This window comes from Trematomus bernacchii, unplaced genomic scaffold (assembly GCF_902827165.1).
Source record: "Trematomus bernacchii unplaced genomic scaffold, fTreBer1.1, whole genome shotgun sequence".
NCBI lineage: Eukaryota > Metazoa > Chordata > Actinopteri > Perciformes > Nototheniidae > Trematomus > Trematomus bernacchii.
In genome coordinates, this window is record NW_022987723.1 from 44,026 (window position 1) to 71,240 (window position 27,215).

The 27,215-nt window shown below is 40.2% G+C and overlaps 1 protein-coding gene across 5 annotated transcripts in view; it reads left to right on the forward strand.

Annotated features, from left to right (window-relative positions):
- Nucleotides 1-25,021, forward strand: part of smoc1 (SPARC related modular calcium binding 1) — a 51,767-nt gene extending 26,746 nt beyond the window's left edge. The window contains exons 7-14 of one of the 5 annotated variants that reach the window (XM_034144449.1): nt 1,349-1,438; nt 2,223-2,303; nt 7,879-8,071; nt 9,719-9,837; nt 12,175-12,280; nt 13,418-13,662; nt 14,173-14,226; nt 22,663-25,021. In XM_034144449.1, coding sequence (XP_034000340.1) covers nt 1,349-1,438; nt 2,223-2,303; nt 7,879-8,071; nt 9,719-9,837; nt 12,175-12,280; nt 13,418-13,662; nt 14,173-14,226; nt 22,663-22,679 — 905 coding nt within the window. In that variant the 3' untranslated portion in view covers nt 22,680-25,021. The remainder of the gene's footprint in view (nt 1-1,348; nt 1,439-2,222; nt 2,304-7,878; nt 8,072-9,718; nt 9,838-12,174; nt 12,281-13,417; nt 13,663-14,172; nt 14,227-22,662) is intronic. The other 4 variants (XM_034144452.1, XM_034144450.1, XM_034144451.1 and 1 more) reach the window with 4 other exon arrangements.
- The last annotated feature ends 2,194 nt before the right edge of the window (nt 25,022-27,215 follow it).

Genomic DNA, 27,215 nt, shown 5'->3' on the forward strand with positions numbered 1-27,215 from the left:
TAGACTAAAATTAATTAGATCAAATATGTTGCAGTGCACTGTCAGAACCTAGCAAAGCAAAATAATTGCTTTTTTCGATTATGTTGTTTTCGTAATTGTGGCAGGCCAAAATCGTAATTGCGATTAAAATACGATTAATTGCACAGCCCTACTCTAGGTGATAGTCGAGTTAGGAGTTTACAGTCCGTGTCCAATAATTGTTTTTTCCCCATCTATACACTGTGTAGCTCACAGTCCAGTTTTCTGAGACAAACATGTTAACTGTTGTATTTTATTCACAGTTTGACCCGATCAGGTCAGTTTGTATTTGCTGACGAGCCATCTGATTGACTTTAGTGTTTGTGGAATGAATCCAGTTCTCTGTGGTTTGCTTTTAATCAAATTATTTCCTAAGGAGTGATCCAGACGCTACAAAACTGCACATGGGTGAGTATTCTAGGTTGTTAAATTCACAGCATTATAAACAGTAAGAACAATTACAACGTATCTATTATCTATAACAGAACATTGGCTCTTTAGGCCTGAGAGAGTATTTTCATTAGCATGTGTCACTCTGCGAGATGTGATGTTCGGGTCATTTTTATAAACAGCAAAGAAGATACTTAATACTTATTTAGAGCTACTGAAAGAATAAATGTAAGATCAATTCTTAGCACACATTTTCAGCTTTTTCCGCATGTGCATGACTTTAATGTAAAATAAATTTAGTAACTTCGATTTTTTCAAATACAAACAATTGTTTGGGGCAAATCTTGTCAAAATAGTTGTTTTTCAGAATCCTTAACGTATGATCCAAGATGCGAGTTCCGTGGTGATTTTTGATTTTGACTATTGAGCCAGAAAGATTATTAGACCATCAACAAAGTGAAAAGATATTTCCTCAGGAGACAATCAGTGTCATTACCAAATTCTTATGCAGTCTGGCTACTTTTTGAGCGTTCGTAAACTGGACCAGAGGTTTTAGATACGGATGAACCAAGAAACTTATTACGTCTTATTTTGGAAATACAGTTTCAGTCAGTCAGCTCAGTATGGATAATTTGCACTGCAATCATGCGAGTCCTGATAGGGATGGTGGTCCCCTTGTGTGATGGTATATGTGAATGTGTGTGTGGTTTACATGATGATGATGATGAGGGAGTGTGTGCAGTGCGTTGGTGTGAGAGTGTGAGGAGTTTGATTCATTGATGTGTGTGAGATGTGTGTGAGGTTGTCCTTTGTGTTTTTTTTTGTTTTTATTCCATCTATCTCTCCCTCTGATTTTCTATCTGTCTTGGCCGGGCCATGTGCAAATCCAAACCATTCAACAGTTCTGGAGAGTAGATTGTATTAACCTCAATAATGGTAGTCTCTTTCCGTTTCTTTCTCACTCTCAACCCAGATGATGGCTCCAAGCCCACGCCCACCATGGAGACCCACGTCCCCCCCGAGGGTGACGGTAAGTCTCCTACATCTGTAACACCTGCTGAGATCGTCACTTTTATTTGTCACGCACCAATATTATCGCATATATGCAGGGGTTTTAATATGGGAAAACACGCAAAAAAAGGCCAAACTAATTTTCTGTTATCTTTTCGGGTTTATGACTTTTGAAATCACAAACTGTGGTAACTTGTTTTTTATATGTTTTATTCACAACATTTTCTCTCAAACTCACAAACCATAATTGGTGATAGTTGGAATAGTTGAAAGTCTAACAAAGATGAGTTTGTTTTGTCTCTTAAGTATACTGAATATACACTGCAGAGTCATTTGTCCCAGGAATAAATGCCAATTGGAACCTTTCCCAGAAGGGAAAATTCAGAATTTGAGTTCATGTTTTTTCTTCATTGGCTAAGAAACTTTAGTAAGCTGAGGCGCCTAGCATGTAAACATTACAGTGCAGTTAAGATATCTATTTTATGTTGATACTTGAGTTTAATGTTAGTCAAACCTAAGATGCCATTTCTTAAGTATGCACCGTTATACTGAATGGAAAAATCCAGCTGTCAGAAATATCACATCACATATTTGATATTTTTGGAAACACTGGAATCTTGGATGCAGTTTGAATGTGTGGTTTGGTGGGCAAACTTGGCTGTGCAGATGTTTTGAATATGCAGCTACTGAAGGATCAGGTTCACTGAGGAGGTTAAACAAAGCCTAGCTGTGGGTAATTGTGTGGAAATCATCTCACAGCATGGAGTTTATTGACTGTACTCTGTTTCTTTTGGTCATTGCAGAGATAACTGCTCCAACGCTGTGGATAAAACAGCTGGGTTATAAGGAGAATAAACAGAACAGCTCCAGCTCCAAGAGACAAGGTGAGAATTCATATATTCTGTAATATTCATCGTAAATGAACTTTGTTACTACTACTACTACTTCATTGTTACTACAGTAGGTCACTATGTTCAGCCACTATCAACACAGATCCTATAGATTGCCAATTTAAAGCCATATCAATTATGGATTAATTATTAAAGTCATTATTTTTGCGAATATGGAAGAAAATGCTGTTTTAAGCCTCTGGAATATTTAAATGTCTTGCTTTTCTCTGCTTTGTATTATAATAAACTGAATATCTTTGACAAAACAAGACATTTAAAGACATGTTCTTGGACTTTGAGGAACTAAGATGGACATTTTTCACTATTTTTGCACATTTAATAAATCAATCTACTAAACTATGCGCAGAAAAATCGATAACTAAAATAAAATTACTGGCTTTTTTTGCGAGTATCCAATGTTAAACCCACCTCTCCTTAAAGAAAGTACACCCTCTTAAAGATCACCAGTGCACTGTTTTCAGGACACAATTATGAGAAATATAAATATTAAGATAAATCTTATACCAGTGAAGTAGCACAGAGCAAAGGATAAATAGGAACACTCGGAAAGTATCAACTTGTCTCCGCTGTAACTGGTTTTCAAAGCCACTGGTTTCCATTCTGAAAACAGCCCTTCGTCACTGGGATAATGTTTCCTGGTTGCTTTCCTTTGGTGTAATTTGTTTGGCTTTCTCTGTCTCCTTTTCAATTACACCTCGTCATGTTCTCTTCCCTCTGGGCAGCGGGACGCCTTTCACGCTTCTGCAGCGATCAATGAGTGAATGTGTTCAGGGGGAAGTGTGTGTCTGTGTGTGAAAGGTCTTATTGGTTAGCTAACATGTTGAACGGATGTTTGCTTTCTATTCAATATTCTGCAGAAAGGGCATTTAATGAAGTCTTTACTAATGCCGTTGTTATGTTTTGCTTTAGTAATGTCTTTTAGCTTGCCACTCTGATGGAGCAATTATCAAGTTTTATATTCCTAAAGCAAAGGCTGATCAATTTTGATTTTACAGATGTTTACTTAAATACACGGCTTCCTACACGTGTGCATTATAATTCAGGATGCAGTGAGCTCCCTCCTAGTTGATTGTAATACGGGGGTCTCTCTCCTGAATGACGGTGCGGGGGGGAGGGGGGAGCTGTGGTCAGGGAGAGAGAGACTGTATTTCAGATGAGAGAGATTCACTCTGACAGCTCTTTGAAACATAGCTTCCTGTTTCCAATTAGCATCCGGTGTCCTCAAAGACTGAGCGACAAGGCCGACTGCAGGGAGATGTCATCACTCTTGAGACATGAGCGATGTGTGTGTCTGCATCTGCATGTGATTGCATACAGTATGTTCCATGTGCGTGTGTGTGTGTCTATGAATATCTGTGTGTTAGTGAAAGAATGTGTGTGAAGATGTATGTGTGCATGGAAATGTTCTGCATTTTTATTTTGTTTGACCGATGTTATACATTTTAGACAGTAGATACTTTAAAGGGGACCTATCATGTAAAATGCACTTTTTGATGTCTTGTATACATAAATATGTGTCCCCGGTGTGTCGGGGAACTCACGCAGCGTAAAAATAAAACCCTCTCTTTTCCTCCGTACCCAAATCTCTAAAAACGGCGCTACAACGGAGCTGATTCAGATTTGCGTCTAATATGACGTAATATCTGAAATGTGGACCCACGGCCCTATCAGAAACGTTGCTATCAGAAACAATGCCGACTGTTTTGGACGTAATATGGTCGGTGCATGTTTACATTAGCATCGCTAACACTCAGAGCTAACCTGTACTGGAGAGCATGTGTGTGAAGAAGCAGGAAATAAAAAGGAACTCACCTTGTGGTATAACCGGCAAGAGAGAAAGCCTTTGAGCTCCATACTGTTTCAGAAATAATCCTTGATAATCCATGATATGGCGTTTCATCACGGCAGTATTTAGTTTAGACAGTAGCTGCCGGGTCCCGCATGAGCTCAGACCCCTCCTTTAAAAAAAAAATAAGCTTTATACCCAAAATCAGCACTTTTGAAACAGGAAGTGAAATAGAGGGATATGAGGCATGGCTAGAATGGGTGATCTGTTTGGTATTTTGAGCAAAACACTTCATAGACATGTTTTTTATATATATTTATATATCTGAGACCTATGCTATTGCCTAAAAATAGCATGATAGGTGACCTTTAAAGTAGTGCTGAGATTGTGAGGATACTGTAGATTTGACTGTTGATGCTAACACACATTTTGATAAATAATATTCAGCAATGATGGCTGAGTGGCTAAAAGCAAATAAAAGTACAAACAAGAGCAGTCTGTTAAGATCAGAAAAGTACATCCAGTACTGTGAAGCAGCCTTTAAAACCAGGAAACATTTGTGTTTTTCAGTTTCTGGCCCTCTGTCTGTGGATGGATACCCCGTAATTATCATTTAGAGCATAGCTGAGATTGTGTTAGTGAAACGTGTTTGCTTAGGCAAAGCAATGCAGAGGCAATTTTTCAAAAAGATGCTCTGCTGCCAGACTTTGACATGCTGTTGTTTCAATGCTGTAAGGAGGGGAAGAGTTCAGACATGCAGCTCATTTGTGAAAGTGTCTGGACGCAGAGAGGATAACAAAAAAGGTTGCAGGAATATAACATGATCGCGTCTACTGATCCTACATAATAAACGATGCAGGCAGAGGGATCTTGGTTATATCAGTCCTGTTTGCATGTGTTGCTTGAAGCAGCATGAACTTGGGTTTGACTCTTCAGCTCTATTAGCAATGACAGTAACACGACCGGAACAAATTTGCTAACGAATGATGCGTTCAATATCTATTTTATGAGTCATTTCTCCATCATCTCTGGTTTTGTTTTACCCTAAATCATAAACACACACAGATGCACCTACAGACCTACTCACAGTGCTCCCCCATTACTAAGACTTCCGGTATTTTAACTGCAGAGGAGGCTTGCTAGAGACAATATTGCAGTGATTACCCGACAGCTGAAAGCCATTGGAGGGAAGTGAAGAGGAGAGGGAGCTGGGTGGGGGTCCAGAGAGGGAGAGAAAGAAAAAGGAAAGTAAAGAAGTGACAGACAAAGGCTGAGAGAGGCAGGAGGAAGGGATGGGAAGAGTTACAAAATGATAAAAGAAGAAAGTGAGAATATAGAAAAGAGAAGGCGATTAAAAATTCATTTGGCTCAGAGCCTGGAGGATGAGGAAGGTTTAAAACACCGAGCCTGTACAGCAGATGTTTTGAAGTTATCAGTTTGCCTTGAAGAAGGAATGACCACAACAACAAGAAGAGACATTCATCCACTTGTGTGGGTTTCTTTCCTTTTTTTCAGGACAATATTTGTTTTCCGAAGGTTTTTGTTTCTCATCATTCGCTTCCTGCGAAGGGAAGAGAAATGAAAGGGAAAAAGAAACACAAATAGAACATAAAGAGCAGAGATGCAGATATCAAAAGCAGGCAGAGGAGGCGTAGATTACATTTCAACTCCAAACACAACTGAGAGGATTGCATTGCAAGGGTCCAGCCTTTTTCCATTAATATGTATAAAAACAATTTTCTTTTGGGAACCCTAGTGCCTGGCGCCAGCATAACCTCTGTATAATAAACAGTGCTAAATAATTTGGATGTGAAGGAAGCTTGGCGAGCAGCAGAGCCGCGGTGCAGCGCTCACAACACTTGAGAGTGAGTCTGTGCAGGGGAAAACCTATTGGTGCGTACACACACCAACACACACTCCTCAGGTCTCTACTGCCATCTCCAATCAGTATTAACATTATGGAGGATGACAAAGGACTGTTGTGTTTAACAAATCATGATTGTCTTTAAGAAAACTAGTAAATGACCAATTCCTTATGAAACCCCCCAGGACTTCTTGACATTAAGAGACAGATTTTAAGTTTAAAAGGTTTTGTTTGGAGGTGTGTGGCGCAGTGGGTTGTGCGTTGGTGTTCGGATCAGGGGGTCACAGGTTCAAACCCCACTGCAGTCAGCATGTCGTTGTGTCCCTGAGACACTTCACCCCAAATTGCTCCTGTGGGGATTGTCCACAGTATTGAGTATGTAAGTCACTTTGGATAAAAGCGTCTAACAAGCAACGTGTAATGTGTGCCATGTGAAGGGTGTGTCTACTTATTTTTGTCCAGCATGTATAGTCTTTATACTGGGGTCAATATAAATTAGGACCTAAAGAGCCCAGGCCTATGAATAGGCCTGAGACTTAGGGGCCAATTCACAAAGAATGTATTGCATCCAGTGATCCCTAAAAACGTTGTGTACTCTATACTTTGCATTGGTTGTTTTTTATAATAGCTATTAAAAGGGGAAAACAAAACTTGCTACTACTTTTAGCTGTTTCTGGTCCCTACTAACTCTTTAGCTGCTGGGTTTTTTTACTTTCCTGAACTTTCTTGCTGGGTCTAAAAACTATTTGATACGAGCAGTGAGACTTAACCGGCCGTAGAACCAAGAAATGGGGCTAAAAGACACTGAAACTACCCGTAGAACTGGGTGGAACAATACAGATTCGGTAGATAATTGTGGGTTCGTAAGCAAGAAGACCGCACATATAAGTAGTCATGTATTCCAGTGTTAATAAGGACATATTGATCAAACCATTTTTGTAAGGATCTGACACTTCCCCCACCATTGTTGCTGGGTACAGAATATACCTAGTGCCATATTTTATTTCACAAGCTCCTTCCCGTGTTTTCTCAGGCGGTCACTACGCCGTATTGTTCTCATTATTCTTTGGTTACTAGAATTGTGTGAAAATAGCAGCGACGCTTTGGATCTAATAGGCGGCACAATGTGAAAATATAACGTCATTCCTCGCTGCATTACAGGACACTTGAATGTAAAATGAAGGATGGATCGGGAGTGGTAAAAGCACACTTCATCCCCATGGTTACAAGTTTAACATGCAGCTCTGTTGTACTTGTTTTAAGAGTGAGTGATGGGCTAAATGGATGTGAATGTAAACACAAATGTGGTGAATCAAGGTGTAGCAGGAGCAAAACTTGAGGGCTGTTGTACAAAAGACAGATATGACAGATTGTGCTGGGTAAAGTTATACAACCTGAGGAGGACTTGTAAAGGTTTAATAGTTTATAGTGGAAACAGAAAGGTAGATGCGTCTTGATGAGGTTTGTTTGGGTACACAAGTATTGAATAGGAGACCCCTGGTGTAATTCAACTCTCTTACAAAGGTTTTTTTTCTATAATCAGCAAGGTGAAATGATAGTTTCTGACAATGGAGGAGAACGTACTTATTGTATGTTTAATACATAAATAAATGATAATAATTGTCTACACGTGTGTCATGTTTCCGACAAATGCAGTAACTACTGTAGAGTTTGAATTCCAGTGATAACCTTTCCCACTAGAAATAAAGTAGGGAGTAAGTGGGGGTTAGTTCTCCGCCAATCATGATGTAGATAATCCTGAATCAGGTTTTACGAAATATTAGTTACCAGAAAGTCAACAATGTGTTGTCAGCTTCCTCGTTATTCTTGTGACTGATACTAATTCTGTGTGTGTATATTTCCAGTTGTGGTATTGAGTGTGTTTCTCACGGTTTTAGAGAAAGTTCCCTCTTGTGACCAGGAGCGAGAGAGTGCGCTGGACGAGGCTCGGCAGAATCCTCGAGAGGCCATTTTCATCCCGGACTGTGGCCCTGAGGGTATTTACAAAGCGGTTCAGTGCCACCAGTCCACGGGCTACTGCTGGTGCGTTATGGTGGACACGGGCCGGCCCATCCCTGGAACATCCACCAGGTAATATCAATTCAAAAAGATCTTCGGTAACGAGTGCTTAAGACAAGTTTGATTCGAGTTGCTCTTTGAATAGATGTAGATCAAAACATCTGACAACAAGGCTATATATTTTATCAGAAAATGGCCAGTGGGAATGACTATTTGATGTTGTCATAGCTTGAACGTTTCTTCAAGCAAAATGCGTATTAGAACGCTAATATGGTCACAATTATAATGCTAACGCTTGTTCTTTTTAAGTATAATGTTTACCATGTTGTCCATCTTTGTTTAGCTGGTAGCATGCTAACATTATCTAATTAGAACTAATCATGAAGTATGGTAAAGTATTTCAGAGCGATCTATGAAAAAGATTTGGACAAAAGTGTTGGACCAACCAAACAGCAGACCAATATGGAAATCCCTAGAGCTAACGGCTAACAGCTAATTTAACTGTTAAGACCTTACATTTCTTGAGAAATTCAGCTGCTGCTGCTGATTCACTTGAACAATTAACTTCGAGTCCTGATGGGAAAATCATATAACTGACCATAAACACAGCGCTTGGTATGACGTTGGTTCCCAGTGCAGCTTTCTGTTTATCTTGATTTCAGGGAAATGGTGGAGGCACAATGGTTTTTTGCCAGAGCTGAAAGTCAAAGGAATGGAGATGATGCAATGTTGAATAAATGATCCTCATTGCTCATGTTTTGGTTGTTTAAAAATAGGAATATTACAACTTGAAACACAGCGTTCGAAATAGGGAGAGAGATTGAATGTTTAAAAAAATCTGTCAGTGTGCACCGGTGAATAGATGAGATGTTTTTGTTTCTGAAGGGGCATCATCGCTCTCTCTAAAGAGGGTTTATGTTTTACAGTCTGAGCTGCAGACCATCAGAAAGAGTTAGTTGGTGGCCTTATTAAAGCTTGAATGCAAGAGAACGCAGGATTTGTTTTAAATCAATTTAATAAGAGCATATCCACAGCCCCCAAAAAAAGCTAAAAGAGATCACTAACAGACCAAATTCTCATCTGCATTTCTGAGGTATTGAATGACACCCTCGAGGCGATTATTTCCTCACATAAGAATTTATTGTGTTTTGGACTAGACCTCAATTTCTTTCCTCTAGACAGCAACGTGCAGAGTCATGCATCAGACATCCGTTCTTGGATCAGTGGCCTTGCAGAAAAAAGAAATGACAACTTGCTTTTACTTTGAAATTGAAGAAAAAAAGCCAAATGAGACGCACATGCTCAATTTTCCATCCTATTCATGGAGAACTGATACAATAGCCAGGAAAAAAACGAGTCATGCAACGCATAATGCCCAACAGTTTGTTATGGCTCCGAAAACAAAGCTGTGTGCACGTCACATCAAATTAATGTATTCGGCGCATATAGAAACAAAGGGTAATCATTCACTGTCATCGATTATAGTAATAAGGTGCAGTTTTAAGAAGCCATAAAACAAATGCATGCTGGGAAAAGATTAGGGAGAGTGCTTTCACAATATATTCTCCTATATTTTTTTTGTTGGGGTTTCTATCTTCAGTTTGACGCTTTGTTCATTTATTTTTCTCTGATTCAATGTGTCAGCGTCTCCTTTGATATCTGGGGTTTTTCACACGTTACTAAGACGGGTTTATTCTTTCCTTCTTGTGTCTCATGCAGCCATGTTCCCGCTGTCCTCTCCTCTCTGTGTAACAGGTACCAGACGCCGGAGTGTGACAGCACGGCCCGCTCTCACGTCTCAGACGCTGAAGACCCCTTCCTGGTCAAAGACCTGCCAGGTTTGTGGTTCTCACTTTTCACTCTAGTTATATTCATCTTTTGGGGTTTTTAGGGAGTATCAGAAAGATTCTTGGAATAATTGTACTTGCTCAACCCATGTTCTGAAAAATGATGAAGTTGAAATATTCCCTTCCAAGTCTGTAAAAATGTTGTGTCACATAACAAAAAACGATTGACTTCGAGACGAGGGAACTGGATAAGTCTTTTGGGGTTTTAGGACTCATTCCTGCACAACTCGCTGACCAGAAGATGGCTTTAGAAAAAGATAAATGAAAAGCGTTGAAGCTCAGAGACTTCACACTAACTGACCAGATAGAGGGTTTTTATTGGGAAAGGACCAAGTCACACTTTGTGGTGTAGGGTTCCCAGGCAGCAGAGATCAGAGAGGCTCTTCTGAAGCAGAGGTTGTAACCTCCTCTGCCCTCGTTCCTGCGCTGCTCACTTACTTTTGTTGCCCCTCTGTTTCCCCATCACTGCATTGTAACTCTTATTTAATTCCCCATCTGGTGAGTTTACAGAGTGGAGCATGACTCCTGACTGTGCAGCAGATGTGTGGCATGTTTTATGGAAGGTGTGAGTGTTGGGGGTGTGGTGCTGCCGAGGCCGTGTGTGTGTGTGGGGGGGGGGGGGGGTGTTGGGAGACCACAGGGTGCTGAGTGGAGATTTCTTTATGTACTGTTGTAGAGGGACGTTCTGAACCGCCACAACAAAAAGCTCAATATTTCGTGGTCGTCACATCTGTCAAGGCCAGAGGAGAGAAGAATGCTGGAGATGGCAGCGTGTTAGCAGCGTGTTAGCAGCACGTTAGCAGCATGTTAGCAGCACATTAGCAGCACGTTAGCAGCGCGTTAGCAGCACGTTAGGAGCACATTAGCAGCACGTTAGCAGCGTGTTAGCAGCACGTTAGCAGCACATTAGCAGTACATTAGCAGCACGTTAGCAGCGTGTTAGTAGCACGTTAGCAGCACGTTAGCAAAGAGATTTTTTTTTTTTTTAAGAGTTTAAACTCATAAAAAAAAGATGCAGCTTAAAGGGGCCCTAATGCTTTTTGGGATTTACCCTTTCCTGTAGTGTGTTATAAAGGTTTGTGTGCATGTAAATGGTCGGCAAAGACTAAGGAAAATAGTTGGAAGTTGGGAAAAATGAAATATCATAAGTACGAATCCAAGAGTAAGCTATGAAAATGGCAAGCACAGGAAACAAGGGTATATGGCAATCAGACCAAAACAAGAGGGAATCTGAAGTTGGATTTCACACCGTAACCCTCGTTGAGGCGGGGTTTACAAACAATAACCACCAAATCCTACTCATTGTGTCTTTAAAAAAGCAAAAACAAAATATCAGAATGTTGTCTGTTATTGATATTTAGTCAATACTCATAAATCACTAAAGATAATTAAAGTGGTAGAAACTGAAATATCTCTTGGCTTAAATTACTCAGAGGTAAGGAGCGAATGCAACCTGTGAAGATGTGCCACAGTTAAACTTTGCTTATTTCTAACGTTTTTAAGCTAAATCAAGTTTGCTTGGTGCAGCTTGAGTGTGTTTTCATACGTTGGACCACACCGTGCCTTGACACCTCGCCACAGCATACAACCATTCTGCGCTCCATAACCCCCCAATTTAACACTTGGATTAAGGCGCAGCAAGGCAGTGCTTCTCCCTGCTTGTCATGTCCTAGGAAATGCTAATTGGATTCACCTGGAGGGGCAGCAGACCACCTCCCACAGAACAGAAAGACGTGAGCAGAGCGCAGAACAAGGAGGCCGAGAGGAAGGGGAGGAGGGGAGAGACTGGAGCAAAATGAGACTTAAAAAACTAAAAGAATGAGAAGATTAGTTTACTACGCAGCTGCGTTTGAAGTTTCCCTTTAAGAGACACAATTAGGAGGAAAACATTTGCACTGGTTTAGCGTGCCATTAAAGCCATACATCTGGGCAATTAAACATAGCTACCCAAGGTGTTCAGAGTTGTGTCATAAAAGTTAACAGGTCTGCACTGCTCAACAGAACTCTCTCATCACCGCACACTTCGGCCCGCCTCCCGCCATGTGCCGCGGCTCTGCTTTCTTACAAAACAGCCAAACTATGTATTCCACCTCCATTGGAAATGATTCACCGGTAATTGTAAGCGTAAGCCAATTAACAGATACACCTGGTCTGTCGCTAAGCTGCGCACAAGGTTTGCTTTCTTTCACTGAGTAACAGCCAACATCTGTCACGCTGGTTCCCGGCGTCGAGGCTTTAGAGGCACTTCGGCCTCGCGGAGCCGTAATGACTCCAATTACTCGTGGAAGGTAATTTTGCTGTTTTTTTTGTGTCTTTGATTTGTGCCAGGCTGCCCAGAGGGGAAGAAAGTGGAATTCATTACAAGCTTGTTAGATGCCCTCACCACAGACATGGTGCAAGCCATAAACTCACCGGCCCCCTCTGGTGGTGGGAGGTAAGTAGTTTCATGATGTAGCCCTGAATTAGTGTGAATATTGTACCAAAACATGAAGCATTATGGGTGATTGTTTAACTGCTTTTGGGTTTTCCTCCAAAAATCTTTCCCCTCGGATTTTCTGAATGTAATGCTTATGTTTTAACTCTGGCATGCACAGCTCTTGGCACAGACTAACAGGGTTTGTGTTCACCTAATATTATAATACAACTTTATACTCCACAGTCTCCCTTATAAATAATCAGTATCTGTCCGCATGTCCCGAAGATTATTTTAAGCTTCTGGAGAAATGGGAGGAATTCTAGTTTAATTATTTGGGTTTATTGAACTTAATAACAAAGAATAGGCTGGTTATAGAAAGAATAATGCTGATCTTTCAGACCTCAGACTCAGAAGGATCATCGTCATCATTTTCATTTTAGTGATATTAGCTTTGCAGGCAATTCACCACACTCGTTTTGAAACATGGACCCAGTTTATCACGCTTAATGCAACCAGTGTGTTCAAAAAGAACAATAAACAGAAGGAGATAGAGAGATTTCATTTAAGATGCTTTTGATAAGCTACAATTCAATTTGTGGTTGGAGGGAATTCTTTTCACGGGACACTATGACCGGATAGATTTAAAATATGTCAGATTTACAACAATTTTCTAGGGGATAACACAAACTGGAAACAGATGGGACTTGAAGGTATTTGGGATGCCAATGAACTCTTGATTTCAAAATGATGTTATTGTATTACTGTAACAAACGACATTCAGCTTCTAACATAAACTGCCATGAAAAGTCAAGATTTAAGATTTTGTCATTTCATGTATATTAATTAAGGGCCAAGGTCAAGTTATTTTATGTAAAATGTCAAATTGTGTCATGCAGGATTAATACAACATGATTAGCCCTTCTAAAATGCACATGAAATTGTTATCTTTGGTCTATTTATGTTAACTTTCACCTTTGTATTTCCAGTTAATTCTTGTGCATATGCTTTATAGTAGTGCTGTTGCTATAACTTATGGTGAAAAGGTTTTTAGTTATTAGTTAGTTTAGTTTTCACTAGAGTTATCGTGCTACCTCCCTCATCATGCCAGCTTTTTAAACCTCCATGTTTTCCCCTCTGTTCCTCTTCCCTCCCCAGGTTTGTGGAGCCGGACCCCAGCCAGACTCTGGAGGAGCGGGTGGTGCACTGGTACTTCGCCCAGCTGGACAACAACGGCAGCCAGGACATCAACAAGAAGGAGATGAAGCCCTTTAAGAGGTACCTGAAGAAGAAAGCCAAACCCAAGAAGTGCGCCCGCAAGTTCACCGACTACTGCGACCTGAACAAGGACCGGGCCATCTCCCTGTCGGAGCTGAAGGGCTGCCTGGGCGTCAGCAAGGAGGGTGAGAAGGAGAGGGAACAAGGGGAGAGAGTAAAGGTTACAGAGAGAGGTCACGACCCCGGTGTGAACCTAAAGCCAGCTGGGAAAAACCTTCCCTCCTTTAACATCTAGTTGGAGATGCTCTTTGGCGTGAATAACTAATGTTTTACAGTTAAACGCCTACTTCAAGGTCAATAAAACCTTCCTATAAACGTCAGATTGAAGATTTACGAGAGGGAAAGAGGAACATGGTTGTGCTAAGATGATCATTTGTCTTTTGTTTAAAAAGTGGTGTTGTGTAAACCACAACATAGATAACTATTTCTATTTGTTCTCACATTAGTTTTTTTTACTATTTTTTTAATCATGTCACAGTTTGAAAACAGGTAGCTGTACTGATCCATTGAAAAAAAATAAAATCGATTTAAAGTGTGCTGGGAATATTTTGTATCCTAGCATTAATTAATTTTCATTGCCTTAATGAAAAAAGTCCACCTTCATGGAGTTGAATCTTTGTTTTCCTCTTCTGCAGGAAGCTCAACGACAAGCGGCAGCCAAGGGTCGAGGCAAGGGACCAAAGTGTTCAGTAAGACAAACTAAACACTTTCACTAACTTTGTCTTTAAACGCTGGGGATTGGATATGGTGTAACATATGAACACACAGTGCATGCTGGGGAAATGCAGATACAGATAGTGGACACAGCATGCAGAGCTTTACATGAGTAGAGTGAGTGTGAGGTGTTTGTCCTTCTGTATCAGCATGGATGTGCAGTCATGTGAGGTGTGTGTGTCCATGGCTACTCTGGTGTATTGTCATCTGTCCTGCTGCAGTTTTAGACTCAGATCTTAAGTATACTTTATTATGGTTGTAATTCATAGTTACACTTCTTTGGCAACAAGAAATTGGCCAATAATGTTTGAAAATGAACAAAAAACGACAATGTTACAAAGAAAAGTGATCATGCTTTTATGCTGATGGTCTCTTTATCTCTGAGTCTGTCTCCTTTTCATCTTAATCATTTAAGTTTGGGCAAGTTAGGACTTTTTTAACACCATTTGGAATTAAATTGAAGTCTACATTAATCAAAACTATCTGCTAGGGATGTAACGATACCAAAAACTCACGGTACGATAATGTCGCGATAACAAGTCCACGGTATGATATTTATCGCGATATTGAAAAATAAAGAAAAAAAAACATTTTCAAAAAAGAAATGTTGACAAATTTTCTTTGACATTATTTTTTTTTTACTTGAAAAAATTTTCTTTATTAAATAATAAATCTGATTTGTACAGCATTTTAGTAGGATAGTAGTATTTTAAAGTGTCAAAAATATAATAATCAGACCCTGCAATAAAATAAATCAAGTTTCACTTTAGTTTTTCAAGTAACTCAACTCAAACTCACTCACTCACTCACTCAGCATCATCAGACAGGTTATTTTTAGGAATATGAGCATGTCCACATTTCCAGGTAGAAGCTGGGATGTTTGGGCGTTTACAATATCCCCTGCTGTGGAAAAAACTGTCTCACTTGGTACTGATGTTGCTGGGACAGAGAGATATGCTTTGGCCATGGGTGACAGCAGTGGGTCAAACTGTGCATTGTCTCTCCACCACTTCAAAAACAATACCGTTTTTTGCCAAGAAGGTGAGGCTTATTGACAGGGCGAGATATACATATACTGTTGGTACTTGTCTCTAGGTATGTAAATGTAGCCCTGTAAATACAATGTCCTTTTGTGTTATCTGTTGTTTTATGTTCATGTTGTAACCTACTTGCTGCCATGTTGGACAAGTCTCCCTTGAAAAAGAGATTTATGATCTCAATGGGACCACCTGGTTAAATAAAGGTTTAAAAATAAAAATAAATAAAAAATAAAATCCCTACTATCAGCGTGACAAGTATAAAAAAACAAAAAAAGATGCTACCAACTATTTCGAGATTTCAAATAGCATCGTAAGAATACATCTTTAAAAACATTTGTCATGTTTGAGTCCTTTCAAGACTCTTTAAAAAGGAACCAAGCCTTTGAAACATTTGAGGTATTTTTGATCCATCCCTCTCTGAGTGATCATCGGTCCTGGTGGTGCTGTTGACTCTGGCCCGGTGGGTTCAGCATCGCTCTGAGGTCATGTGTTTACCCAGCAGCCTGCAGAACAGAGGCTGCATGACATCATGACCCGGCAGCGCTGCCAGGGTCAACAGCGAGGAAGAGCAGAGGAGCGTTTCTGAATCTCTCACCTTCATGCTGAGAGCTGCAGATCCTCATGCTAACACTGGGAGCGAGTGAGGGAGTAGATCATTGATTTGTCAAGAGAACTGGATAGAGGATGGAGGAGAGACCGTGCTTTCCCAAAGTAAGTCAATGGGGAAAGTATTTTTGGGCACAAAAGTAGTACCACCGCTTGGCTACTATGAACATTTGCGTCAATGTCCGGCGCACTTCATGGGGGGCTTGGGGTAGATAGAGGTTTGTAAACAGGAAATCGTTTATTCAACATGTTTGAATGGTGAAATGCTCAGCGATAGATGTGCAGGCCAACAAGTAGGGCTGCTCAATTAATCGTATTTTAATCGCAATTACGATTTTGGCTTGCAACGATTATGAAAACAACATAATCAAAATATTTGTATTGATTTTTTTTATTGATTTTTTTATTGGTTTTTCAGTTGAATTATACTTAAAGTTCAGGGTAATCAACTGTTAAAAACATACTGTTCACATTCTTTTTTTAAATAAATGGATGTTTTCAAAGTAAATGGATAATCGTTTTTAATAATCGTGATATTGACCCAAATAATCGAGATTATGATTTTTGCCATAATCGAGCAGCCCTACCAACAAGTAATGCATATATTGTATTACCTATTATTTATTTAAATCATTTCATACAGTCATCCTAATTCATGTGGACAGGAGCGTGAGCAACATTTCCTTTCATTCTGCAATCTTGTCCACGTTTATTTATCCCCCATGAAACAACACTAAGAACGCATGAATTCTCCTTCACATCTTTCCTTAAGCCTATGACGTTTCCTTAAGCGAAAAAACGGTTAGGAAAAGACATAGGAGCAGATTTTTTTTGACAATTCGACCGTAGCCAAGAACAGCAGAGGAAGCTGTGTGAAGAGTGTGCTGGAACATATGGTAGCATTCTGCCCTGACTAAGATAGACGTTCATTGTGTTCAGGTATGCTGATCCTCAATGGCCTGGATCCCTTTAAGTCAAGCTGCCGCTGCCAGACGTTAAATCTTATCATGCTCTGTCGCAGCTTAGGAGCGTCACTGGACTGTTGTTGGACATATTTACAGTTTACAGAACGTGCTTTTTGCTGAAAGATGTGAGGAGCAGGGGAGCACATCTGTACGAGAATCTGCACATGTGGGCAGGAGAAAAACATGTGAATACCTTGTGTGAGGGTTGAGGTGCTGCAGAGGGTGGCATCCATCCTCCGGAGAGAGCACTGGAAGTCCAGCATGTTGTCTCCTTCACTGTAACAAACAAAACACAAACAGTTTAACGAATACATCTGTTGCAATGGGTCCTGACACGACGGTTCACAATGTTCTTTTTTAAAGGTCTTAAACCCATTTAGAGACAAAAACAGACTATTGAATAAGTTAAAACACATGCAGGAATGCTTGCATAGACAAACAAAAAACCCAAACATAATTATAAAGATATTAGAGAGTTTATTGTGAGGGCTTACAAATGTTTTTTGTGTGAGGATGCATCAGCTGTTGCGTATTTTGCGGAGAAAATACAGAACGTGCTGCTATGCAAAACAGTCCGATAATCATTATAATGCACCGCTTCACACGTATTTGAACATAAAAGGAATAGTTTGGATGTTTTGAAGTGAGGTTGTATGACAGTGACCATCAACTGGCGGCCCGCGGGCCAAATTTGGCACGCCAGACATTCTCATCCGGCACGCGCTGTGGCGCTGGCGGAGTGGTTAGTGCGTTCGCCCCCCACTCGTTTTTTTTTTACAACCTCTCGTGAGTAATGTGCAGTACCGGAGTCCAACAGAGAGGCAGCAGCTGCGGGACAGTAGCCTTCCCTGCCCTGACGAAGAAGTGATCCTTCGTTAACGTGAAGAGTCTGCTTTATGCGACTTGACAGTACATGAGCGTGCTCCACTAGCACGCCCCCTGTAGATGCAGTTTGTAGAAACAGGAGTACCAGCAGGAAGCTAACAATAAACTGCTGTGGACAGAAACCAAAAAAAGAATCAATGTAAGCTAAGGGGACTGCTTTATTTTTAATATGTTTACCTATTAACCGTGCATTCAGATAGTCCTTTCTAACGGGGAATCAAAGCTGTTATCATTGCTCTCTTTAAAGACACCAGACTCCATTGAAATTGTTTTAATGTAATATAGTTTATGGTCTACACTGCCTTGACTGTTGAGTCTCTTCAAACTAACACTTTAAAACCCAGCTGTAAGTCAAATAAATCAGCTCCGAGTTAACTTTTCATACTTTTATGCAAAAGTTTGAATGCAGGACTTTCAGTTGAAGAAGCATTTCTTCACACTACTACTATAAAGTAAATGACCTGGATACCTTTTCCACACTGACTTAACTTGACAAAGACCATTTAAGTCTTTCTGCTCTTTTCTTAAGGGACATTTGCATTGACAACATCATCAGATGGTAGACATGTTCTGCTTCTTGTTTCCCGTCTGCTGTTTTCTGTCAAACTCGTCTTCTCATCCCCTCTTCCTCTCTCCTCTCCTGTTTGTCCTGGCTCTGTCCATCATTAGCAGTTAATGAAAGGAGGCATTATGGGGCAGAGCTGGCTGTGGAGCTGCAGGACCATTAGAGGTTTGTCCTCTGAGAGCCAACAGTAATGACTCCTCTCCACCAGTGTTTTAATTACTGTGACATCAGCTGCCCACACTGTGCTGTGGTGAAGGTAAAGATGTCAACAGAGAGAGCTGTGACACTGGAGACGTTTGCTCATTATGAACTCCGGTAATGTCTGAAGAGGTTGTCCAGTCTTTTCCTTTTACACATGGAGCACACAACAGGAGTTTGTCGATGTCAGAAGCGCTTCTCACCTACTGGAAATATACTCTTTGTTTAAAGGTCACCTATCATGCTATTTTTAGGCAATAGCATAGGTCTCAGATATATAAAGAATAAAAAAATATATAAAAAACATGTCTATGAAGTGTTTTGTTCAAAATACCAAACAGATCACCCATTCTAGCCATGCCTCATATCCCTCTATTTCACTTCCTGTTTCAAAAGTGCTGATTTGGGGTATAAAGCTTTAAAAAAATTGATAAAAAAAAAAAGAGGGGGCTGAGCTCATGCGGGACCCGGCAGCTACTGTCTAAACTAAATACTGCCGTGATGAAACGCCATATCATGGATTATCAAGGATTATTTCTGAAACAGTATGGAGCTCAAAGGCTTTCTCTCTTGCCGGTTATACCACAAGGTGAGTTCCTTTTTATTTCCTGCTTCTTCACACACATGCTCTCCAGTACAGGTTAGCTCTGAGTGTTAGCGATGCTAATGTCAACACCGACCATATTACGTCCAAAACAGTCCGGCATTGTTTCTGATAGCAACGTTTCTGATAGGGCCGTGGGTGTAAAGCCAGCCTACATTTCCGATATTACGTCATATCGGACGCAAATCTGGATCAGCTCCGTTGTAGCCCCGTTTTTAGAGATTTGGGTACGGAGGAAAAGAGAGAGGGTTTTATTTTCTGACGCTGCGTGAGTTCCCCGACACACCGGGGACATATATTTATGTATAAAAGACATCAAAAATTGCATTTTGCATGATAGGTCCCCTTTAAGGCAAGGGGTTGCTCCGGGGTGAAAGTGAGCAACAACAGTTGATGGCGAGTACGATGGAGAGTAGAAAGTTGTTGTAGGAATATTATTATGAGGGAAATGTGTGTGAGTGTAGTTAGGGAAGGTTTTAGTTTAGTAAATGAAACACTGATGGAGCAGGGATGTACTGATCCTCTCTGTTTAGGATTCTTTTGGCTACCAAAAATATTTGTGTGCTGGTCAGAAAGTTTCAAAGGGATTACTTTATTGAAAAACACTATCTTAGATTATTGAGGGTTGCAGAGCAAAGGGAAACAGTGTTTTCCTCACCATCACTACTGCTGTGACTCGGTCTCTCTTCAGCCTTCTCTCCCAGATTCCACATGTTCAGGTTTACCATGATTCCCAGCTCTCGGGCCAAGCGTCTGTATCGTGCGGTCCCAGGTGAGGCGAGGCGATTCTCCAGCAGACAGGCTCTGCTTTCAGCTCTTTATCACGAGTGGGGCCAAGGTGTCCAGGGAGAGGCCGGGGGGCTTTGTGTTGTTAATGCAGCAGACAGTGTCCTCAGTGACTGGGGGGGGGGGGGAGCGGCTCTGGAGCCTCGTAATTGCAAAGGCGATTCATCAGCGCTCCTGAGGCTCCGTACAACAGAGACATTTATCTGAGCTGAAGAGAGGAGCGGCATGACTTCACCGAGAGAGGAGAGGGAAATGTATCTCTGCAGTTTAACAGGTGGAACAATCAGCTGGGGGAGCATATTCAGACCCTTCGCTAATGTAAAATATCTCACGTCAAACGTTATGCAGATACAGAGTCGGATTGAAAGATTATCTGCAAAAAGTATGATCATTTTTCTTTGTAACATTTGAAGTTTATGACAGTTAATGCACCGAATTATTTTTAATCCGTCGCATAATCTTGTTTATATATCGCCTTAAAAAAAATTAGGAAAAACTGCAGTAGAAAAAACAGCTGGTGTGAATCCTGGAACAAGATATTTTAGTATTAAAATATCTCCATGTTTTCTACAATTCCGGTTTTCACCTAAATTAAAGTTGTCAGAACAAAGGATAGCAATGTTTGTTTTCACTCTTCCTCCCGATGATAGGGTCCAAACCAAGCAAACAATCTAGAATACTTGCTCGATTAATGTTTAACATATTATCACAAGAAGACATAATGATATCAAATCCAATATTTACCCCAAAAAGCAGAATAAGTTCCCCTTAGTCCCATTTTCTTACTTTTATACAAACTGTTCATAATCAGTGGGTCGATGGATTTACTAATCATGACTTTATAACATACAGTCGATGCTTATTATACGTAGCAACATAGCCCCATGGATTACGTTTTTTGTGTTTATAAAAGATATTGTGAAAGAAACCTTCCTTTTATATCGTTTACAGGTAATGTCGTTCATATGTGTACGTTTAGAGAAGCTAAATATTTTATGAACTGGGTGGATACAAGTTGTTTCAGTGTATTAGACGGTAACAAAAATGAACATTTATTTATATGAAAATGTCACGGCTGAGACAGCGAAGTCAGGAGCCATGTGGATCCCCCTCGTCATGGAAGACAGAAGAGGTCATAATATTTATTTAAAACACTTAAAGTATAGGTAAAGCATTCAGAGCAGGACTCGCTCATCTGGAAGCTAATCTGTGATTTATGGAGCCACGGAGGAGAGGTGAAGCTTTAAAGTCTGAACAGAAACTCTGCACGGTCTGAGACTCAGGGATCAGCCGGACTGTTTCACTGCTGACAGAAAGAGCACACACACACACACTAGGGCTGAACGATTAATCGATTTTAAATCGAAATTTGAAATTATGCGATTATAAAATCGCAAAGCCTGCGATTTTATTTTTTTATTACATTTTATTTTTTTTATTGTATGTCAGTCATCCACACCAATCAGAAGTGCTGTGCTCCACATGTACCAGCCATTGTTAACCAATCAGAAGTGGCCCATGATAGAAGGTGATTGATCCAATCACCTGCCAAGTGTTTTTGAAATACTTTTCCAAATGGCTTCCAATGGAGCTTTCCTAGAGGGTTTGGTGAAACAAACCATCTGAGTCAGGTTAGTAATGCTCCATCACATGTTTCACATCTATTACAGGGTGAATCTTAAACTGAAGCTTGACTTTAAAGCAACCCAACGGAAGTTTCATGTAAGTTTAGTTTAGTTCTTCCACTCGTAGCTCGGGTGCTAGAGACGGGAGCACGTTGATTACAATAAACTTCCGTTGGGTCGCTTAAAAACAAATATCGCAAAACAAATCGCAATATCTGTCAAATCGTGCAGCACACACACACACACACACACACACACACACACACACACACACACACACACACACACACACACACACACACACACACACACACACACACACACACACACACACACACACACACACACACACCCTTCTGACAGTCATCTGAAAGCAATCTAAACTCTTTACCCATCTGCTCCACTCCAAGGCCTCCTCTCCTTTCTGTCAGTTAATGTCAATCGTCACAGTAAACAGTCAAATCCCAGTTTCAGTGTTAGCTGCTGCCTGCATCCATTCCTTAATGCCTTTCATTTCAGCTTATCAACGCCGCTCATTGATCTCCAATGATATGCTGTAACTGTATGCCTAACTGACCATCATATCTGGGCACCTTGTAGAAAAAAACATGCAAGATTTTGTACATTAGTTTTGATCTGAAGACCTCAGCATTTGTATTTACCGCCAGTGAAATCATAACAGATATGTTTACCAAAAAAGGGGCGGGGCCATAAAGGTAAAGGGAGAGTACCTGATGGGTTGCTCTCATGTGTACGAGTAAAGAAACTAGAAATGATTCACATTTGAGAAGCTGAAATCCGAGAATACTGAAAACCCAAATAGATAAATAAATGTTCAAAACAGTTTGGGGTTCATTTATTTGTTGACAATTATAGATCCGTTTTTCCAGCTATAGTTTAGTTGCAGATGGCAGATCTGCTTTACATATTGTCATTCAAAATAAGCAACATGCGCACCATGATGGTTTTACTGCATTACTAGATATGGTTTATGTTTGTAACATAAATTACTAAATGTGTGTGTGTGAGTCTTTGAGCTCCTGTCATTGTCTTGTCACGCGATGTGTGTCTGCATCTGGACGCCGGAAACTAAAAACCAGACGAGTGACCCCCCCCCCCCTCTTTGTGTTTTCCCAGTAGGTCGTCTGGTGTGAGCAGAGGAGGATCCCAGAGCTGAGACGAGAGCAGAGGGCACAGAGGGAAGGCATCTGTACGCTTGCTGACAGGAAAGAGAAAGATGGAGCAGAAAAATTTACAAGTTCCAGAAAAACACAAGAAAAAAAACAAGCGGCGCCAAAATATTTGCACTTTCTCCTCCCTATGTTTGACATTTTTCTGTTTGTACGTGTTGTTTTTCTCTGGAAGTGACTGAAAAAGGCCTAGGTAAGAATGAGGATATATTTGTAAAAAGAAGACCACTGGAGGATGTTTCCACGTTTCCCCTCGTGTTTAGTCTGCCTCACAACAGGCACATTTTGTGGCTATTAAATTTACATTTCCCCCGTTACATATATGAGCCCAGCGGTAACTCATACAGTGAGTCAGAATGATGCTCGACACTCAGAAGGAGGAGCTAAGATAATGTAGAACAATTCAGAGGAATGTTGTGTGTGAGCATTAATGAGTATGATAATTAAACTGTGACCATGAAGTCTAATGTGTCAGCACAGAGAAAGCTGTCTGAATCCCCTTGCACTGTACAGATAAATTAACATTTTGGCAAATGTGTTTTTGCTCAGTTTATACCTGTGTCGGGAAAAGTTAGCTGAAAAAATTATAATCTTAGAACACAGTTAGTAAAGGTGTACTTTTTGTGCAGGCAGAAAGCAATGCAACACCAACATGTGGTGTGTCATCCACATGTTGGTGTGTTGTCTGCACAAAATGCCTCGAGGACTTCATTGTTTTTGTACTTGTGTATAAAGTCTGGGCAATTGAGAAATAGGCTTTTTAGAGTAGCTGGTTTTATTGATGCAACTTCTCTACTGTCCCTCTAAAAGTTCATTTTCAATCAGCGCCCGTGTTCATCAAATACAAAATGTGTTATTAATACTAAAAGTTCAAACCATCATGAAAAAGATGCCTAAAAATCAGATTTGTCAACAAGGTGTTTTTGTTCAGTACCTATCGCTTTGGGGAAAAGCTCAATGAAATAACTTCATTAATAACTTACCACACATATACTTAAAGGTGTTAGTGCAACCAGATCAGTGTGTAACCAGCATGTTGTCTGCAAAAAACGCCTTTGTTATTTTTGTACTTTTGTATAAAGTTTGTGCTAACAAGAAATAGTCTTTCTACAGTAGCTGGTGTTAAATGATGTCCGGATACACATCACTGTCCTACTGTCTCTATTTTTATAGGAATAAAATACAATTTAAGTTCATAAATCAGGCAATCAGAGACCACGTTGTAAAGTGTGTTATTAATACTAACAATCGTATTCATTAAGATGGCTTTAAGTTCAAACCACAATGAAGGAAATTGACTTAAACATGTGTTTGTTTTTGTTCATCACAGACTGTTTTTGCAAAGATGTAAGCACTTAATTTCTTACCACACAGATACATGAAGTACTTGTGTGCAACCAGAAAGCAATGCAGGACCATTATGTTGTATGTTATTAGCATGTTGTCTGCACAGATGCATCAAGGGCTTCATTGTTTTTGTACTTTTGTATCAAGTTTGAGCTAACACTATTCATTACATCACTGCTCTACTGTCTATATACAAAATAAAGGTTAATTTAGTTCATTTTCATCAGGCAAAGAGTTCCTACATACATCCAATAAACAACTAATTTGTAAAATGTGTTATTAATAATAAAATAATATCGACTAATGCAGCTTTAAGGTCAAACCACAATGAAGGAAATCTTTTGTCACTCTGTTGTTTATGTGTAGTTACGTCAATGTGGCTACTTTAATTAGTTAATGTGCATTTTCTACACAATCAAACCTGACTATTTTAAATGTGTTAGTGGTGGATTCTGCATGTCGTGTTTGTTTGTTTTTATCATCTGACTCAGTCTTCCCATTACAAATCGCAACAACGTCAACAAACCGTGACGCAGACCCCCTGGTGGGGATTAGATTTTCCAAAACAGGTTACGATGCAGAGACTTTTTCTTTTAAGTACCGGGAAAAATGAGGTGTTTCAGATGACTAACCCCAGACAGTAAATGTAGTAAGATGTTTACACGTCTCAGTGTCCCGTTAATATCTGCCGTCATGTTCTCCCGTTATTGTAAACAAGATGTGGCCTTCACTAAAAGCCCGGTCCTAAAATAAATATTTGAGTGTCCCAAGAAACACCGGAGTATATTTTGTGTATGTAAGCTCATTTATTGTCTGTGTAAAACATACTTAGATGTGCCACCCCAGAGTGTCTGAATAAGAGGGAAAAGACAGAGGAAGAAATGAAAGTTGAAAATAACCTTATAAACATGTTTTGGAATGTAAATAAAAAAAAATCTTCCTCACATTTGGGAACAATTGAGTTTTTAATATTGGTGAGTTTGTGGTTTAAATGTCCTGTTTTTGAAGTTGTGTGTTCATCTGCATACCTCCAAGAGTAAATCCATTGTACATAATGATTGTTTAACTAAATGTTACTATGGGCTATATGTCACTTACTTCTTTGTCAGTCTGACTTATTGTAAGAAAATAATTCCTGTGTGTTTACATCGAGTCAAACATTACAGTAGCTAATTCACGTGAAATGCTTAGCCCAGTCTGTGTTTAATGTTCTCTGAGCGCTGTTTATTTAATGTGCGCCGGGGTTATTTGACTATTTCAGCTGGTGTTTTACGACTCCTGTCATCACGACACTCTCTGCAGAATGCACACAGTGTCTATCTGCTGCTTAATCCACTACAATCACAAATCCAGTCACGTCTCATTGGAAGCGGACGGTTTTGCCAAGAAGTAGAGAAGAGAAACGTGTTCCTGCTGGAGGGCGAACACTGAGCGCTGTGTCTGCTGAACGTTTCCAGACCAGCAGCAGAGCACATGCTAACAGGCTAGTAATCACTGCTAATCATGGGGGGGGGGTTGAAGCGAATGTGGCCTACAGATGACTGTCAGTCTGACGGGGAGCAGTGGTGAAAGAAGATTTCAGATGTCAAAGTAGCAAAACTGAACTGAAAGAATACTCAGTAAGAAAATATCCTGCATTGAAAATCTCACTCAAAGAAGACCTTTTATTATTTTTTAAGTGGTTTCCCTCTCCTGCAGTGTGTAATATAGGTTTGTGTGCATGTAAATGGTCTGCAAAGGCTAAAATCCCTGTGTTCCCTCCAGAGGATATTTCTCTCCCACTCATTTAAATGACTTTACATGCTGGATATTTTTAACTTATAATTAAAGTTTATTGGTCAGTTATATTTTGTATTAAAGGTCCCATTTTATGGCCATTTCTACTGATCATAATTCCATTGTTGAGGTATACTAGAATAGATGTATATTGTGCAATTTTCCAAACTCACATTGGTTTCTCATACAGCATCTCTGTATAGTATGTGTATTCACTCTCTGTCCTAAACGGCTTGTTGGAGCTCCAGCCCCCCCCCTCCCTGTGAGCCCAGTGTGCTCTGATTGGTCGGGACACTCACAGCCGAAGTAAAAACAATAAGTGTGGCTTGATATTGAGTAAGAAAAAGGTTTATAAACGCTGTGAGAATGGGTCTGCGGAGAGCATTTCTCCGCCATCCCAACTCGTCTATTACCAAGCAGGGAGCTCTATGCAAGTCAATGGGACTCCCTGTTAGTTGAACATTTACGCTAAAGGTCCTGGTGTGTGAGGAGCTCCGCGGATTGGTCCATTTTGGCATGACGTCATGCGGTTCCCGGAAGAAACAAATGGAAAAAGAGAAATCTCCAACGAGGCGTTCTGGGGCAGCATAGACAGGTCTTTTCTGTGTTAGAGTTTTACTCGCTACAGGGTGTACTTTGAGGGTTTTTGACTCTGCAAACCGTTTACATGCAGAAAAACCTTCATAACACACAAGGGGACGGGTAATAACCAGAAAAGCATGACATGGGACCTTTAACTAATAATCTAAATGTGTGACTACAGTAACTACAGCTGTTAAGAAATATAGTGGAGTAAAAGTACAACAATTCAAAGCAGAATTATTAGAATACTGTCTTGCTGAGCTTCTTGGTAACTTTTCCACTGAGAAGCATCTAAAAGTGAGATCTACTCGGAGGCGTGTTGTCTTTGGGTCGATGCACATTAAGTGGCTTGAGGTGCAGATGTATGGCTGTGCACAAACAATACTTTACTGCTTTATCATAGGCCGCATTATGGCCTGATCTTTGTGAACCAATACACTGATAAAAGAACAAAAGAAGAGTAAAAATAAAACCCTTTTATGAAGTGCATCCTGGCACACAGCAGCTGCAGACACCTGGGTTTGTAAAACTTTTCTGGGAATTTTCTGAACTGAAACACACATTTGAAGTGTCCATAACGAGAAAAAGGTCTGCAGATGCCCTTCATCAGGACATCTGAAACACAAACATACCAGGGATTATTTTTACTTAAAGGTGGGGTAGGTAATTCACTTCAGAAACACTTTTTGTTATATTCCATGGAATGCTCTTAACATCCCGATAGCAATGAAAACATTAAATGCTTTGACAATAAATACATAAAGAAATATCATCTGTGGAAGCCGTGTCGCTGTA